At 46.1% G+C, this 20,000-nt stretch overlaps 1 protein-coding gene across 1 annotated transcript in view; it reads right to left on the minus strand.

The window, feature by feature from the left end:
* sspo (SCO-spondin) overlaps positions 1 to 20,000 on the minus strand; it is a gene marked incomplete at both ends in the record, with an annotated part of 51,285 nt that overhangs the window by 19,802 nt on the left and 11,483 nt on the right. Inside the window, 18 exon segments of the mRNA XM_084325535.1 lie at positions 118 to 234; position 237; positions 1,194 to 1,321; positions 1,956 to 2,054; positions 3,205 to 3,253; positions 3,593 to 3,752; positions 4,540 to 4,690; positions 5,087 to 5,269; positions 6,699 to 6,839; positions 8,235 to 8,387; positions 9,096 to 9,327; positions 11,323 to 11,420; positions 12,098 to 12,220; positions 13,016 to 13,252; positions 14,224 to 14,400; positions 15,570 to 15,806; positions 18,298 to 18,503; positions 19,595 to 19,804. Coding sequence (XP_084181661.1) covers positions 118 to 234; position 237; positions 1,194 to 1,321; positions 1,956 to 2,054; positions 3,205 to 3,253; positions 3,593 to 3,752; positions 4,540 to 4,690; positions 5,087 to 5,269; positions 6,699 to 6,839; positions 8,235 to 8,387; positions 9,096 to 9,327; positions 11,323 to 11,420; positions 12,098 to 12,220; positions 13,016 to 13,252; positions 14,224 to 14,400; positions 15,570 to 15,806; positions 18,298 to 18,503; positions 19,595 to 19,804 — 2,702 coding nt within the window.

Raw genomic sequence — 20,000 nt, forward strand, 5'->3', positions numbered from 1 at the left:
ACAGACAGACAGACAGACAGACAGACAGAACAGACGGACAGACAGACGGACGGACAGATGTAAACCTCTGATTTTGACGTCAAGGTGATCACAACTTGGGCTTGGATGTATCTGTACCTGTGATGTTGTAGGGCTTCAGGAGGTCTATCTGTATGTAGGGGCTCTCCGTGGAGCCACCGTGTCCCTCTGGGTTCCTCTGGAGCAGGTCTTTATAGTCCTCAGGATCCGGACTCAGCCCTAAACCACACACTCGTCGTCAAACACCTTTTTATTCAACAAAAGCTATTAAAATGTACAGTTGTGGTCACTATGTTCCAACAGAGGGCCAAGCATCGTGATGCTATAGCCTATCAGCTCCACCGAGAGTAGATGACATCACAACTGTACCATAGCATTACTGAACCGTTCGTTTTCAATTAAACAAGGACGTCAATCAAACGTCTGTGAGTTCTTGTGGAACTCCTGGAGGTTTGCACTGGTGCAGGTTTATGCCCACGATGCCACTCTGTCTGCAGGGTAGAGAACATTTCAACATGGAGCTGCAACGTTTCTGGCACACTGGTGGAGAGATGTTTCGCTTTGTCGTTCATCTCCTACCCTGCTGTCGAGCCCATTAGGCTCACTGGTATCTGGTCTAATGTCAAATCAGTACCTGGTATCTGGTCTAATGTCAAATCAGTACCTGGTATCTGGTCTAATGTCAAATCAGTACCTGGTATCTGGTCTAATGTCAAATCAGTACCTGGTATCTGGTCTAATGTCAAATCAGCACCTGGAATCTTGTCTAATGTCAAATCAGTACCTGGAATATTGTCTAATGTCAAATCAGTACCTGGGAATCTTGTCTAATCTCAAATCAGTACCTGGTATCTGGTCTAATGTCAAATCAGTGCCTGGTATCTGGTCTAATGTCAAATCAGTGCCTGGTGTCTGGTCTAATGTCAAATCAGTACCTGGAATATTGTCTAATGTCAAATCAGTGCCTGATATCTTGTCTAATGTCAAATCAGTACCTGTAATATTGTCTAATGTCAAATCAGTGCCTGATATATTGTCTAATGTCAAATCAGTGCCTGATATATTGTCTAATCTCAAATCAGTGCCTGATATCTGGTCTAATGTCAAATCAGTACCTGGAATCGTGTCTAATGTCAGATCAGTACCTGGAATCTGGTCTAATGTCAGATCAGTACCTGGAGGTCCCTGTGGGGGTCGAAGCCGTAGAGCCGGGCAGCGCCGGGGGGGTGGGCCGGCTGGTGGGACGAGGCACTGAAGCTGGAGACCGGGAGAGACTGGACCCCCAGGGGAGACCAGCACTCATCTGCTGACAGAGACATGAGAGATAACATGATGAGATGAGAGGAGAGATAATGTGACATGATGTGATGATGAGAGGATAGAAGAGGACAGGAGAGGAGAGGGAGAGGATGATAAGAGGAGAGGAGAGGAGAGGAGGAGAGGAGGAGAGGAGAGGAGAGGAGAAGAGAGGAGAGGAGAGGAGAGGAGAGGAGAGGAGAGAGGAGAGGAGAGGAGAGGAGAGGAGAGGAGAGGAGAGGAGAGGAGAGGAGAGGTGAGGAGAGGAGAGGGGAGAGGAGAGGAGAGGAGAGGTGAGGAGAGGGGAGAGGAGAGGGGAGAGGAGAGGAGAGGAGAGGAGAGGAGAGGAGAGGAGAGGAGAGGAGAGGAGAGGAGAAGAGAGGAGAGGAGAGGAGAGGAAAGGAGGGGAGGGGAGGGGAGGGGAGGGGAGAGGAGAGGAGAGGAGAGGAGAGGAGAGGAGAGGAGAGGAGAGGAGAGGAGATGGCAGGGTAGCTGGAGAGGAGAGGAGAGGAGAGGAGAGGAGAGGAGAGGAGAGGAGAGGAGAGGAGAGGAGAGGAGAGGAGAGGAGAGGAGAGGAGAGGAGAGGAGAGGAGAGGAGAGGAGAGGAGATGGCAGGGTAGCTGGAGAACTGAGAGACTGACCTCCAGGTGGAAGTGGGTAGGTCGGCACGGTGACCTCTGCTGGCTTGGAGGACACAGTGACGGGGCTCATTGTTGTCATGGTAACTGTGTTATTGCCACCTACAAGAGACAAGAGAGAGGACAGTGTTTCCCATACATACTTACTGTGACAGCCCACCACAACATTTGATTTGATTTGATTTGATTTTTTATTTGTCTCGAACATAGAAACATAAAACAAGTCAAAAAAAATTATTTTAAAAGGTAAATAGTCAAAGACTATTTCCATACAGTTCAATAAGTGTTCGAGAAGGAACATGGGGTAGTAAAAATATATGTATCAAGCCCTGCCCCTTCCTTACAATATTTTACATTATAATACAAATAAAATTATGAAAAATTTAATAAAAGTACAGTTTTTTATATATACTGTACAAATCCAAATTAGAAATAATATATATTATGCAGTCACATTACTGCTCAAGCTCCTCCATGTCCATGAGTGCTTGTTTCCTTTAAATTGGTTGATATTATTGCTTAATTTTATACTCACATCCAGACCATACCAGAGTGATACCTGATGTCCCTGATGTAAACAAGACGAAAGTCTTTCTCTGGTCTGCATCCCCTTAACAATTGTACCGGTATGTATTGAGCTGTACTGTACTGTACCCATTCTGCAATCTGGTAATAAAGTTTTCAATCAATCAATCAAACTGCAACGCACATACTTTTAAGAGTTGTACGTACAATAGGTTGTTTTAAAGCTAATGTCCCTCTAAAATTATGAACACTCTCTCTAGCCATGAATATTTTTTTTTAATGTTGCTTGGTAATTTGTTTTTTATTGCCCGAAAAATTATTTGTGCAGATTTGAATTTGATTAAGTCCATGAATTTTAATGTTTGACTCTTTACAAACAGACTATTTGTGTGATCTAAATATCTACCATGATGTACTATCCATATGGCTCTTTTTTGCAGTGTGCATATCTTTTGCAAGTTGCTTTTATAAGTATTTCCCAAAGTTCAGCTCGGTCATACAGCCGTCTTGCTGGAAGTGGAAAGACAACGGCGTCGACCCCCGACAGCTCATTCGCAGAACTGCGCCCCAGGTGTGGGACAGCGGGCGAGCAGCAGACGTCATTGACATCCAGCAGGACGACCATGTGACCGAGCTAATGGCACGCATCACAATATAACAGGTGACTTCAGCCAAGCAATCACTGAGTCTAGTAGAGCCATGGGAATAAAACCTCTGTGTACTTTACCTTCACAGTAGCAACACCTGTCTCCCTCCCCAGGCACCAGACTCTGTCCCTGCAGGAACACAAAGGATGTGTCAGGCATGAGACACACAGGCTACTAGCTATTCTGTGTCCATGGAATCAGTGAATTGTGAAAAAGGACCCATGCAGAGTACCTCTCTCACACACACACACATGTAATGTCCAAAAGAGCACACACACATGACTGAAAAGACACACACATACATGTAGACTCACATACACGCGCACAGACACTGGCTAGTCGTCAAAGTACCGCTGGTTCGATCCCCAGCACAGACAGAGTGTAATATGCCAAGGGGGCTAAAGACATCATACATATAGAAATCTATAATATACATAATATAGTACATACTAGGCACACAACACTGACCTGTGGGCATCCAGTGACAGCGTATGGACAGTAGGGGGCGCACTGCACAGTGAGGTTGGGCAGACAGTAACACAGCTGGCAGTGTCCCGTCTTCCACCGGTCTCCTACTGCATGAGACCGAGCCTGGTGCTCACACTGTTCACAGGGCGCCGTCTGGCAGCTGGAGGCACACAGTATATCATGTTATAGTGGATACAGAGACACACACACACACACAGGGACAGACACACACACACAGGGACAGACACACACACACACACACACACACACACACACACACACACACACACACACACACACACACACACACATGCACACGGCAGACACACACACACACAGAGACAGACACACAGAGACGAACACACACACAGACACAGACACACACACACACACACATACACACGGCAGACACACACACACACAGAGACAGACACACAGAGACGAACACACACACAGACACAGACACACACACACACACATACACACGGCAGACACACACACACACAGAGACAGACACACAGAGACGAACACACACACAGACACAGACACACACACACACACACATACACACGGCAGACACACACCCATTTGATTCTAACCTTGGATTCAAACTTTAAAAAAACTACTTTTGACGAGGAGACTGATGCTATTAACCATTTCACTGCCACACTGCCACACTACCGTCGGTAGTGTGATAGTAAAGGGTTAACCTTCTGTAGTGTGGCAGTGAAAGGGTTAACCTGCTGTTGTGTGGCAGTGAAAGGGTTAACCTTCTGTGTGTTGTCGCAGTGAAAGGGTTAACCTTCTGTGTGTTGTCGCAGTGAAAGGGCAGACATATCAGACCATGTGTTGTGTGTTGTACTGTAGTACGGGTCTATATCTGGTGTAGTTGCTAGTTTGAGTTTGGACGACTCTTTACCAGACTGACCCACAGCGAGGCTACTTACCGGCGGGCCTTCCGGTAGATCCCCCGGCAGGTGGTCCCGTCCCCGTGTTTGATGGGGTTGTTTGGGCTCCGGAACGACCACTGGACACTCTGGACGCCACAGGGGCCCAAGCACTCCCCCCACTCGGACCAGGAGGACCAGCCACAGTGCACTGCAATACAAATAAACACACCAACGTCTTAATTCAAGCATGGTGAGCATGGTAATAGACTGCATTTAGCGTTTTCTTCTAGTCTTCTCCGACAACTCAAAGCACTTATGTACAACCTTCCTCACACGTGGTTATTTTCAAATAGATTATGAAATGAATCCTAGCTCCATATGAATCTGATATAGTCAAGTCATGATGAACTGAATCCTAGCTCCATATGAACATGATATAGTCATGATATAATGTGCTACTGGCTCCACTTGATGCAGCATGTGTTGCTGGTATATGATGAAGTATATTACATCTGTGTCAAGTCCTGTGTTTGTGTGTGCTGTGTGTTTGTGTGTGTTGTGTGTGTGTTTGTGTGTGTTTGTGTGTGCTGTGTGTTTGACTGACCTGAGCACTCTGGGTTGGGCTGGCAGCGTTGAGGCCGGCCGCTCTCACACACACAGACCTCACAGTTCACCTTCACCTGCTGGCCCGGCCAGTAGCGCACACCCGCCACCTCGCAGGCACACTGCTCCGGCACCACACACCGCTGGGCCTGGCTCATCACCTGCCCCTCGGGACACCAGCACCCTGGACACCCAGAGGATAGTGAAGGGTCGTGTCAGGAAGATGTGATTGTTTGGATTAAGAACCGTGTGGACTCTTAAAGGAAAACTCCAACATTTTGGGAAATTAGCTTATTTGCCATCTACCCTGGAGTTAGACAAGAAGATGCATACCTTTTTCTTCTCCGTGCATGCAGTAGGAGTAGGAAGACGTTTGGAACTAGGCTAATGGAGGAACCTACTTCCAGTGACTGACGCTAAGCTAGGCTAACGGTGTGCGTCTTCCTCCTCCTACTGCACGCACAGAGAAGAAAAAAGGTATGTATCTTCTTGTCTAACTCCAGGGTAGATGGCAAATAAGCTAATTTCCCAAAATGTTGGAATGAATGAATGAATGAATGAATGAAAACTTTATTTAACAGATTGCAGAATGGGTACAATACAGTACGGCTCAATACATACAATTGTTAAGGATGCAGACCTGAGAAAGACGTTTGTCTTGTTTACATCAGGGTCCCCCATTTTCAATTCATATAGGAGTTTTCCTTTAATTAACGAAGAGCAGTTTTGTGGAAAGAGCATGTATTAATAATGCAGGGGTTCTCAAACTTTTTTTATACCACGACCCCATTTTATTTAGGATTTCTTTTTGGGGACCCCATACTTAATGTGTCGCGTAATTTCAACGTGGAATTAAGGAATATCAAAATAAAAGCACACGTTGTTGAACTTGATCATGCATATTTATTAGAAAATTTTATTACAGCACTATGTTATCATCGATACACATTTATAAAACGAGGCATATTTAGCCAAAATATGTTGCCAGAACATAAAGAAATTATAGAATACATTTTTTATATAGATTTTTCTTTTTTTTCTTTACTTGCCAATGCGCGACCCCACTGTCACCTACCCACCACCCCACTTTGGGTTGCGACCCGTAGTTTGAGAACCGCTGTATTAATTAATGGTTGAGTCAAAACAACCATAACTATTATTATTATTATTTTTATTTTTTTAATCTTTATTTCGAACATGTAATGAATACAAACAAAATAAATAACTAAACAAAATCAAAACATAACTCAAACAAAACAATAACTAAACAAAAGCAAAACAGAACTCAATTTACATGTTCGAAAAGGAGTAGGAAGAAGTATACACTTATTTAATCCTACCCCTTTTCCACTACTCAAATGAGTGTACTAATTTAAAACATTCAAAAAAAAATATATATATATATATATATGCAAAATTTTTATTAAAAAAACTATATATGTAAAACATATCAAGTCCCTTCTTCATCCCTGTACCTCGTGAACATCATTTCCTTATACATCAGTTTGAATTGACCAAAGTGAGGCCATTGACCATTGAGGCCGGTCAGCCAGACCCAACAGATAGTATATCTATATCTAAACATCCAGTGAGCGTTCCGGGTCCCAGCTGACCTGAGAAGCAGGAGGCGTCGGGGTCGCAGGTTCTCCCACTGCTGATGTGGGCGCAGGACACTAGGCAAGGGGCACAGGTGTGTCTCACCAGCCCACCGGGACAACTGGTGTTGTTGTCACACCCGTCCTGGGGACACGGCCCTGGGGGAGGGGGGGGGGGGTAAGATGAGGAAGGATAGTGAGTGGAAATGGAGAATTACAAATGAGAATTTATTACCAAATACATCTTTCTGTATATCTGCATCTAACCCTTTCACCACCAAATGGTTAACCCTTTCACTGTGACAATACGGAATGTTAACCCTTTCACTGCCACGCGACAAAGGGTTATCCCTTTCACAACCACACTACAGAAGGTTAACCCTTTCAATACCACACTACAGATGGTTAACCCTTTCACTGCGACAATACATAAGGTTAACCCTTTCACTGCCACACGACAAAGGGTCAACCCTTTCACTACCACACTACAGAAGGTTAACCCTTTCACTGCCACACTACAGACGGTTAACAGTCTGTTTAGTGTGGTAGTGAAAGGTTAACCTTCTGTAGTGTGGTAGTAAAAGGTTAACCTTGTGTAGTGTGGTAGTGAAAGGTTAACCTTCTGTAGTGTGGTAGTGGAAAGGTTAACCTTATGTCGTGTGATAGTGAAAGGGTTAACACATGCTAATGTTTAGGAGCGGTAAGCAGCCACAGTCCGGTGTCTGGAGACCAACTCCTGTTCTAATACCAGTACCTTGATCGAGGGCAGTGGCGGGAATATGTACCTACTACTACTAGCATGCAGGTCTTTTATGGAGGAAAATGGAAATCTGCCTTTTTGCGTTCATTGTGTCATCACTCATCATCTGCTTTAACCACACAATGACACAATGTAATATTTCTCCCCATCCAGGCTAACAAATAGAAACACAATAAGACTGCAAAAGAGTAAAAAGCCGACCCACCCCCGACGAAGGACAAACACTATGACTCGTCTTCATCAGTTTAACATGTAAGCTAGATACACTAAATACGTGTAACAATAAACCTCAAATTGGGGTCATCATGAGGACAACATGTTAGATGTTATATTGAATAAGTCTGTTTGGGCTCTGTGGTGTGAAAGGGTACTGCTACACCATACACCTAATCATCCCTTCCCCTTAATTGGCTGATATCAATCCCTGTCTCCTGAGCCGTTCAGCCATTGTGTGTAGTGTGATGTGTGCCCGGTGCCAGTGTGTATGGCAGCCATTGAGCCTGCATAGCCCAAGGTTGGGTGCTACCAGTGGTGGTGAAGGAGACAATTTCCACCCTACATTGTGGGGAGCGCTTTGAGTGTCTAGAAAAGCGCTATATAAATGTAATTAATTATTATGATTATTATTATTACATGTGGAAATGTGGAAGAAACACCTGCTGTCTAACTCGGCCCATAGAGTGTACTAGTGTAGACAGTGCCTACGTTTGGTTTCTCTTTTTAAACACTACACCCCTGTCTGTAAAAGCCCCCGTCCTAGAAAGCGTGGATCCCGTGTCAGAGACAGAGCTTACCGATCTCCATGGCCAGGCCGGAGTCTCCGGGGAGCTGGCTGCAGTCCCTGCCCCCGTACAGAGGGGGCACACAGCCCCTGTGCCTCACCTCCACGCCTCCACAGCCCCCCGAGCAGTTGGACCAGCTCACCCACGGCAGCCACTGGCCGTCCACTGGAGGAGAGGAGGAGGAGGAGAACCAACGCACGCGGTCAGGAGATTTCACACACTGCGCTTTAGGATATAGAGACGCTTTTGACTTGACGTAAACATTATATCAATGGATCATTTGAGGAGATCAGCTGCGGTCCAAGCTGTTCCCTAGCAATGCAATTCCACTGAAACCGTCCATAGAGTAAGACATCTTCTGTCTCCTGGTCAAATTAACATGGTCGTGACCAAAATATGATGGATCATGGTTTGAAATGACATGGTGTTATTTAACGTACAATAGTGGTACCACCATGGCAATACATGGCATTTACCATGGTAAAGTAGTTATACAATGGCTGGTGCCATGGTAACAACTGAAAATACCATGATACTTCTTCCTAGATAAGCATTTGTTTATCATTTAATTAATGAAGAATGTAAGATTTCATTTGATTTTTTTTTCTTTTATCCTTTTCATTGTGTTTTTTATATGGTCGATTGTTTCGAGATAAAATCAACTCAAATCAACTCAACTAAGAGATTAGACATCAATGTGTCATCAGTGTCAATGCATTGCTATGAATGAAGAAGGTGAAACACCTGTCTATTTTATCTCCATTCTCTATTGTATGTGATGCACTATGTCAGCAGCACAGCGCCAACTATCTGCTCCCATGACATGAAAAAGGATCTTTCAACATCAGTCTCTGCCTCTCGTCTCTCCCTCACCAGGGCAGGTGATGTTGAAACACTGCTGTCTCTGGACCTCTTGGCCCCGGCAGGAGTGAAGCAGGTCCCCCGCGGGGCACGTTCTGCCTCTGCTGGTGGAGCCCGTCCCACAGGACACACTGCACGCGCTCCAGGGGCCCCACGGGCCCCAGCTCCTGCAGCCCTCCTCGTCGGTGGCGCCCCCTAGTGGCGCTAGCCGGTAGTCCGGACAGTCTGCCACGCCGTTACACACCTAGAGAGAGAAGAGATAGAGATGGAGAAAGTTGTTGTTGTTGTTGTTGTTGTTGTTGTTGTGTGTCATGTGTTACAATGCACAAAATGTGGGACCCTCTCGAAAACGAGATACTGTATCTCAAGTGGTTTTCCCAATAAAAGAATTTCAATAAAGTGAGAGATGGGGATTTCATTGAATTGAATTGAATTAATTGAATTGAATTGAATTGAATTGAATTGAATTGAATGAATCTTTATTTTGAACATGATTTAAAAAACAAAGAATAAAAAAAGACAAACAACGAAAGATATACATATCACTGTTCGAAAAGGAGTGGGAAGAAGCCTAAGCTTATCATGCCCTACCCCTATCCGCCACTTCCAAGTGGGAACATTAATTAATAGAGAGAGACCATGGAGGAGCTATTAGTGATCTAGTTGTACCGTGAGACACATATCTAATGCATGTATACTGTAACCCATGTGCGAACCCAGCCGAGGAAACACATTTTCCATCTAACAAATTTTAGACATGGTCTGATGGAATAACACGTTTCGATGATTCTCCTCCATCCCTATTTAAAGGAGCACACCAACATTTTGGGAAATTAGCTTACCGTCTTCTCCAGAGAGTGACAACAAGAAGATAGATACCAGTTTCCTCTCCAGTTTCCTCTCCGTTCAGTAGAAAGCTATCTGGCTGCACGTTAGCCTAGCTTAGCACAATGAATGGAAGCGGATAGTGCCGGTTAGCCTAGGCATTGTCCAATTAACACCTCTCCCGAAGGCTAACCGGCACTGTCCGCTTCCATTCATTGTGCTAAGCTAGGCTAACGTGCATCACCCATTCTTAGCACATAGGTAGGGGATTCCCCCCCATATGGCTACTGTCAGGTGTTGTTCATCTGTTCCATTGCTTCCTCTCAGTGTAAATCTCAACCCAGTATTGAACCTCAGCGCCTGTGCGTTCCAGTGTTGTCAGTTGCGCTGCATTGGCTGAAGAACAGAGTTACTACCAGAAGAGGTGTTGTCTTCACCTTCGGCCCACTAGCCTAGCTCCAGTGTGCTACATCTATAGCTCCATCATGGCCAGGGTGGCAATTATACGACGGCCACAACATGGCCGTCGATGCCCCTCGCTCTGGCCGCTGTGCCCCGAAAATAATTGCCCCGCCTACGGCCCACATGAATGGAAGCGGACAGGCGGCTACGTGGCGTAGTGGGCAAGGCACTCGCCACGAAATGCTGGAGACGCTGGGCTCGTCAGTTCGAGCCCAGCGCTCCACATTGCTATCAGTTTAGCTGGCCGTCCATACTAATACAATTGGCAGTATTAGGGGGTGGGAAACTGATGGGTGGGGATCGGGCGTTGTGGACAGCGACTCCTACAGGTCGGTTGGTGCGCCTGCGCAGTAGAATCAGGAAGTGTCGGGGGCAGCGTGAGCCTCCCACGCGTTACTCCTCGCCACTGAGAGATCGAGCTGCGCAGGTGAAAAGATGCGACTGCTGTTACCTCAAGTACCGGAGGGGACTTGTGCTATGTATGACTTAGTCCACATTGCAGCCGGCTTGTGGAAGGCAAGAAACAGTGTCCGTGACAGGGGAGGGTTGAATTGGATGATACGAAATTGGGATGGGAGAAAAATATAGAAAATGGGAGAAAAAGTGGATCAAAAAAAAAATTACTGGAAGCGGACAGTGCCGGTTAGCCCTAGGCATTGGGCCTTCGTGCCCCTAGCTGTCAAAATCTCGAGGTTTAACATTTGCGCACGTCGCAGCACTTTGCTCTAGTCTGTCGGCTCCAGGCTGCGTTTCTCCCGATCCTTCAATACATTGTTGGAAAGTTGAATTTGACGCCTTTCGATCGTCACCATCATAGCCAAAGCAGAATATGTCTTGCCTTGTACATTCCTATGAATCCTGGAGCACACTTGCTAGATTATCGAGTGTCCCCAGGCATAGCAACGTCAAGAAGATAATCTCTAGAGCCGCCACTGTTCAAAAAGCAACCTACCGCTTTGAAGTTGACACAGGATCCATCCAAGCAGGTGAACTCAGGACAGGTGACCGTGGTGTTCTTGTTGCCGGGGGGCATCGGCGAGACCGTTTTATCTGGCGGGGGAACAGTACAGGATCAGCGATCAAACGTACAAACGAGTCCGACCTATTTCATAAACACCACCAAATTACTGTTAAAATGATGGCTTGATGCACTAGAATCTTTGGCACAAGGTAGAACATTATTAGTATCTCCTCTATGCTTCCTCGTTTCCTTCTTACCTTCCCTCTCTCCCTTCCTTCTGCAATGATATGACAATGATGAGTCACGGAACGTCCAGCTGGTAGACAACATTACTTCTACGTCTCCTTTGTCTCCCAGGAAGTTTTATGAAGACACTGACTGACCCGTTCCGGTCTTTATTCTAGTCCTCCTTCATTCTTCCATCCCTCCATTCTTCCATCCCTCTCACCCCTTCCTTCTTTCCTTTGTTTCTTTCTTTCTTTCTCTTTCTTTCTTTCTTTCTTTCTTTCTTTCTTTCTTTCTTTCTTTCTTTCTTTCTTTCTTTCTTTCTTTCTTTCTTTCTTTCTTTCTTTCTTTCTTTCTTTCCTTCCTTCTCTTTCTTTCTTTCCTTCCTCCTTCCAAGGTCTATCCCTCACACCAGCTCCTCCACCTTCTCTCCTATGTGGCATTCATTATTTCCTCCCTCTCACACTTGCTTTCGTCCTTTCCTACTCCCTTCCTTCCATCCTTCCTCCCTCCATCCTTCCTCCCTCCAGATTGTACTCACCACACACCAGCTCGTCCTCTCCTCTGGGACAGTCTGAAACTCCATCACACACCCTGGACATGTTGACGCAGGTGCGGTTGTCACACGGGAAACTGCCTGGACAGGGTGGGATTATAGTGGATCCTGATGGAGATACAAAATAGTTGTTAATAGTAAACATTTGTGTTTATTTGTAGCTGCCACCTGTGAGGGTGAACATGTCCACTAATTGACCTCCTTTCTTCATCCTCCAATCACAACTGTTGTTTCCTTTCTGAGGAAACAATTGGAGGATGAAGAGGGCGGGGTTTGAGATGGTTTAAACTTTAAACTACCTAAGCACCAAAGAACGACAATGTAAGACAAAGTCAAGATAAAAACAAAGGAATGGCTAAATGGAACAGAATTTACCTGACACAATGTATTTGTACTACAGTATGGTCCACTGTGCTCATGTATTATCATAATGTATCTCAATCTGTCTGTAAAATAAAAACATAGCACCTCATGTTCTTATATCCAGGTAAGATAATCCCTAAATTATTGTGGGGCAGCGGTGGTCTAAAGGTTAGAGAAGCGGGTTTGTGACCGGTTCGATCCCCCGGACCGGCAGGAAAAATCTGGGCTGGGGAAGTGAATGAATAACTCTCTCCCATACCCTTAACACCAACTGCTGAAGTACCCCTTGAGCAAGGCACTAAACCCCCAACTGCTCCAGTGGAGTTGCTCAGTGGCCAACAGTGTCAGACTGTAGTTGTACTGGGCGGCTCCCAGGTGTCAGACTGTGGTTGTACTGGGCGGCTCCCAGGTGTGAATGGAACTGTGTGAATGTGAAGCAGGGCGTTCCTGAAAAATAGCATCCGTGCTCAGCGAACCTACCCTGGGTAAATAAAGGTTAATAAAAAAAAAATAAGAATAATAATAAATAAAGCAACTGACCGCAGTTGTCCACGCTCTCGTCGGAGGCGTCCCTGCAGTGGGGCGTCCCGTCGCACAGCTGATGGTGGTCCACGCACTGGTCCCCACTGAGACAGGACACCTGTCCGGGGCCACAGGGGACCCGGGGACACTGCTGCTCGTCACTGCCGTCCATACAGTCCGTCTCTCCGTCACAACGCCACGCCTGGGGCACACACTGCCCACCGCTGGCACAGCCAAACTCATAGGACCTACAGGCTAGAGGAGAGAGGGGGGGGGGGGCATATGATTGAGTAGTAGTAGTAGTAGTAGTAGTAGTAGTAGTAGTAGTAGTAGTAGTAGTAGTAGTAGTAGTAGTAGTAGCATTTGAAGTAGTAGTAGTAGTAGTAGTAGTAGTAGTAGTAGTAGTAGTAGTAGTAGTAGTAGTAGTAGTAGTAGTAGTAGTAGTAGCATTTGAAGTAGTAGTAGTAGTAGTAGTAGTAGTAGTTGCAGTAGTAGTAGCATTCCAAATAGGCCTAGTAGTAGTACTTTTAGTAGTAGTAGTAGTAGTACTCAAAGTAGTAGTAGTTGTGGGAATAATAGTATTAGTAGTAGGCTAGTAGTAGTAGTAGTAGTAGTAGTAGTAGTAGTAGTAGTAGTAGTAGTAGTAGTAGTAGTAGTAGTAGTAGTAGTAGTAGTAGTAGTAGCAGTAGCAGCAGTATCATAGCAGTACACTAGATCTAGATGAAGTCGTGAAATAATAAACATTTGAACAGAATTGCTCGGAGTACTGTCCAATGTCTTAAAAATTGCACCTGAATTCATACGAGCTAAACTACTTGTGCTATTTTCCAACACATAATGGAGTAGCTTGGGATTCGTTATATTATTTCGACACATCTATGTTTTAACAGTGTAGAACGTGCAGACTGGGAAGGAGAGAGAGAGTGAGCTGGGAAATAATAAACCAGTGGTTGTTGTAAGATTGACTGGGAATGAATGGGGCTAAAGAAGTGAACCTCTATTGTTTCCTACTTGAAACCCTCCGTACTTAAAATGCCATGAGGGCCGTCAAACGTAACAATAGTTCAATGGACAGAATAGTATTATCACTAGAATGAGCTCCGAGTAGGGTTTTCAAAGACGCTTAATAGGACTCAAAGAAAACCCTCGTCCCTCTCCGTCCTAATCGTGGACAGGGTTCAATGGCGCAGACCTCTCGACATTCTCCACAGCGCCATGGCCGTTACCTGAAGTGGGCACCGTCGGGGTGGGGGTTGCAGCGGGCGATGTTGTCGTGGTAACATTGTGGCAGTTGGTGCCGTTCTCGTCCTCTCCGCCCAAACAGTCTGCCGCTCCGTCACAGAGCTTTACCCCGGACACACACGTACCATCGCTACAGGCAAACTGGCCAGGGGCACAGGTCACTGTGAGGTCACACACGCACGCACACACACACACACACACACACACACGCACGCGCATGCACACACACACACGCACGCACACACACACACGCATGCACGCACGCACACACACACACACACGCACGCACACACACACACGCACGCACACACACACACGCACGCACACACACACACGCACGCACACACACACACACACGCAATACACACACGCACACGCACGCACACACACACACACACACACACGCAATACACACACGCACACGCACGCACACACACGCGCATGCACACACACACACACACGCACGCACACACACACACGCACGCACACACACACACGCACGCACACACACACACGCACGCACACACACACACACACACACACACGCAATACACACACGCACACGCACGCACACACACACACACACACACACGCAATACACACACGCACACGCACGCACACACACGCACGCACACACACACACGCACGCACACACACACACGCACGCACACACACACACACACACACACGCAATACACACACGCACACGCACGCACACACACACACACACGCAATACACACACGCACACGCACGCACACACACGCGCATGCACACACACACACACGCGCATGCACACACACACACACACACACACACATAGTTAAAGACAGTAGAGATTGAGTACTTTATTATATAAAGATAATAACTTAGTGTTGTGTTCATTCATAGTAAATACAGTAGAGATTGAGTACTTTATTATCTAAGGATGGTAAGTTACAGTAGAGTGTTGTGTTCATTCATAGTTAAAGACAGTAGAGGTTGAGTACTTTATTATCTAAAGATGGTAAGTTAGAGTGTTGTGTTCACTCATAGTTAAAGACAGTAGAGGTTGAGTACTTTATTATCTAAAGATGGTAAGTTAGAGTGTTGTGTTCATTCATAGTTAAAGACAGTAGAGGTTGAGTACTTTATTATCTAAAGATAATAACTTAGTGTTGTGTTCATTCATAGTTAAAGACAGTAGAGGTTGTGATATATCACATTTACAAGAGATTTGGATTGGCTTAAATACATGGGTTGTCCAAAACATTAAAGAAAAACGTCAAGAGTTATTATGGTTCTACAACATCTCCAAGAAAACTCAACAAACTCTGTATCTTTTGCCCGTACCTCTATTCGGGCAAACGGCTTCGTCCGTCCCCGAGGAGCAGTCTCTGCGTCCGTCGCACACCCGGTCTGCGGGCACACACCGGCCCCCGGGGCACTGGAACTCTCCCGGGGAACACACACAGCCCCTCTCGTCGCTCAGGTCGCCGCAGTCGTCGTGTCCGTCGCAGCGGTGGAGGTAGAGGATGCAGCGGCCGCCCGCGCACAGGAAGTCACCTTCATCACACACCACGCCACAGTCTGAAACACCAGAGTCTTCATCACACACTACAGTCTGAAACACCAGAGTCTTCATCACACACTACAGTCTGAAACACCAGAGTCTTCATCACACACCACAGTCTGAAACACCAGAGTCTTCATCACACACCACGCCACAGTCTGAAACACCAGAGTCTTCATCACACACTACAGTCTGAAACACCAGAGTCTTCATCACACACTACAGTCTGAAACACCAGAGTCTTCATCACACACTACAGTCTGAAACACCACAGTCTTCATCACACACTACAGTCTGAAACACCAGAGTCTTCATCACACACCACGCCACAGTCTGAAACACCAGAGTCTTCATCACACACTACAGTCTGAAACACCAGAGTCTTCATCACACACTACAGTCTGAAACACCAGAGTCTTCATCACACACTACAGTCTGAAACACCAGAGTCTTCATCACACACTACAGTCTGAAACACCAGAGTCTTCATCACACACTACAGTCTGAAACACCAGAGTCTTCATCACACACCACAGTCTGAAACACCAGAGTCTTCATCACACACCACAGTCTGAAACACCAGAGTCTTCATCACACACCACAGTCTGAAACACCAGAGTCTTCATCACACACTACAGTCTGAAACACCAGAGTCTTCATCACACACCACAGTCTGAAACACCAGAGTCTTCATCACACACTACAGTCTGAAACACCAGAGTCTTCATCACACACTACAGTCTGAAACACCAGAGTCTTCATCACACACTACAGTCTGAAACACCAGAGCCTTCATCACACACTACAGTCTGAAACACCAGAGTCTTCATCACACACTACAGTCTGAAACACCAGAGTCTTCATCACACGCCACAGTCTGAAACACCAGAGTCTTCATCACACACCACAGTCTGAAACACCAGAGTCTTCATCACACACCACAGTCTGAAACACCACAGTCTTCATCACACACTACAGTCTGAAACACCAGAGTCTTCATCACACACCACGCCACAGTCTGAAACACCAGAGTCTTCATCACACACTACAGTCTGAAACACCAGAGTCTTCATCACACACTACAGTCTGAAACACCAGAGTCTTCATCACACACTACAGTCTGAAACACCAGAGTCTTCATCACACACTACAGTCTGAAACACCAGAGTCTTCATCACACACTACAGTCTGAAACACCAGAGTCTTCATCACACACTACAGTCTGAAACACCAGAGCCTTCATCACACACTACAGTCTGAAACACCAGAGTCTTCATCACACACTACAGTCTGAAACACCAGAGTCTTCATCACACACTGACACTACAGTCTGAAACACCAGAGTCTTCATCACACACCACAGTCTGAAACACCACAGTCTTCATCACACACCACAGTCTGAAACACCAGAGTCTTCATCACACACCACACTACAGTCTGAAACACCAGAGTCTTCATCACACACCACAGTCTGAAACACCAGAGTCTTCATCACACACCACAGTCTGAAACACCAGAGTCTTCATCACACACTACAGTCTGAAACACCAGAGTCTTCATCACACACCACAGTCTGAAACACCAGAGTCTTCATCACACACCACAGTCTGAAACACCAGAGTCTTCATCACACACCACAGTCTGAAACACCAGAGTCTTCATCACACACCACAGTCTGAAACACCAGAGTCTTCATCACACACCACAGTCTGAAACACCAGAGTCTTCATCACACACCACACTACAGTCTGAAACACCAGAGTCTTCATCACACACTACAGTCTGAAACACCAGAGTCTTCATCACACACCACAGTCTGAAACACCAGAGTCTTCATCACACACCACAGTCTGAAACACCAGAGTCTTCATCACACACCACAGTCTGAAACACCAGAGTCTTCATCACACACTACAGTCTGAAACACCAGAGTCTTCATCACACACCACAGTCTGAAACACCAGAGTCTTCATCACACACCACAGTCTGAAACACCAGAGTCTTCATCACACACCACAGTCTGAAACACCAGAGTCTTCATCACACACTACAGTCTGAAACACCAGAGTCTTCATCACACACCACAGTCTGAAAGCTATCTGGCTGCTGCACGTTAGCCTAGCTTAGCACAACGAATGGAAGCGGACAGTGCCGGTTAGCCTATAGGCATTGTCCAACTAACACCTCTCCCCCCCGAAGGCTAACCGGCACTGTCCGCTTCCATTCATTGTGCTAAGCTAGGCTAACGTGCAGCCAGATATCTTTCTACTGAACGCACAGAGAGGAAACTGGTATCTATCTTCTTGTCTCTCTCTGGAGAAGACGGTACGCTAATTTCCCAAAATGTCGGCGTGTTCCTTTAAAACATCAGATCACACACACACACACACACACACACACACACACACACACACACATACACACACACGCACACGCACACGCACACACACGCACAGGCACACACACACACAGGCACACACACACACACGCACACACACACACACACACCTTGCTCGTCAGACCCATCAGCAAAGCCACAGTCCAGCCGGCCGTCGCACACGCGGTTGGCACTGAGACACTTCCCGTTGGCACACTGGAACTCTCCGCGGGGGCACAAGGGCGCTGGGGTGACGGGCCCACAAAACTCCTCGTCCGATTGGTCGGTGCAGTCTGGGTGTCCGTCGCAGAGCTGGGCCTGGTCGAGACACGGTCCGCTGAAGGGTTGTGGGGGGGGGGTAACATTTTTATTAAGAAATGGAATTCAGTGACCTCAAATGTTCAGAAATGTTTCCTTGTTTTCTTTCAGAATCTAAAAGAAACAAAGCTGTAGAACTAAGATAATAAATACAGTGAAACTGAGAGATCCATGGAAATGATATTTAGGGCATTTCAAGCTTCTGAGATTCGATGAATAGTAGTAGTAGTAGTAGTGATGTAGTAGTAGTAGTAGTAGTAGTAGTAGTAGTAGTAGTAGTAGTAGTAGTAGTAGTAGTAGTAGTAGTAGTAGTAGTAGTAGTAGTAGTAGTAGTAGTAGTAGTAGTAGTAGTAGTGATGTAGTAGATACATCAGGATTTTGGGGGTCAATTCGATTGACATCCTAAAGCACCTGTGCATTTATTATTTGTATAAAGGTGGGGGAGGGGCTGGGTTCAAAATCAAATTGTATTGGCCTTTTTTTTTTTTTTATGCAACTCACAAATTAGATACTTTTTCCAGGAAGAGAAAACTATTAAAATGGAGGGAAAGAATGCAGAGACCGGGGGTTAAATAAATTCCCAGCAAACCTTCAGCTTGGTCAGTCGTCCCTACGAACACAATTGGCAGTGATCACAGGTGGGAAGCCGGTGTACAATTGACTCCCGAGATAAAATAAAACAATTTAAATAAGGGATGTCCGATATTATCGGCCGATATCGGCATTAAAATGTGATATCGGAAAATATCGGTATCGGTTATCAAAAAAAAAAAAATAAAAAAAAAATTACATTTCTATAACCTTTATTTACCCAGGCAAGCAAGTAAGAACAAATTCAGATTTTATTTATTGTCAAAAGTATGCATAATGTTGTGTTAATTACACGACAAGAGATATGTAATGTTAATTACCTGAAATTATTCCATTTTTTTGGGGGGGGAACCCTGCATATATCGGTATCGGTTGATATCGGTATCGGAAATTAAGAGTTGGACAATATCGGTATATCGGTATCGGTAAAAAAGCCAATATCGAGCATCCCTAATTTAAATAAATTAAAAAAAAAATGTAAGTTTTCATTGGGTGGGATGATCTCTGCCGTGACCTCACCTGGGTCTGTCCGCACAGCGGAACTGGCCGGGGGAGCAGGTGGACGGACAGATCTCGTCCGAGCCGTCTCCGCAGTCGTCCTCGTTGTCGCACACCCACTGGGCGGGCACGCAGCGGCCGGCGGCACAGCGGAACTCTGACTGGGCGCAGGAGGGCGAGGGAGGGGGGCAGGCCAGGCCCTCGCAGCGCCACGCCCCGGCCACACAGGAGCTGCGGGGGGGGGGGGGGGGGGGGGGACACACACGGTAGAGTTATACAGTCTGAAGGTCGTGCTTATGAGCAATGTCCAAATATAAGACAATTCAAACAGAGTTATAGAAAAATTATTTTCACGAGGTGGTACAGGGATGAGGAAGGGACATTCACAGGTGGTCACGTTTTTATTAAATTGTATTGTACATGTCAG

Source organism: Notolepis coatsorum (assembly GCF_963971535.1).
Source record: "Notolepis coatsorum genome assembly, chromosome: 12".
Taxonomy (NCBI): Eukaryota; Metazoa; Chordata; class Actinopteri; order Aulopiformes; family Paralepididae; genus Notolepis; species Notolepis coatsorum.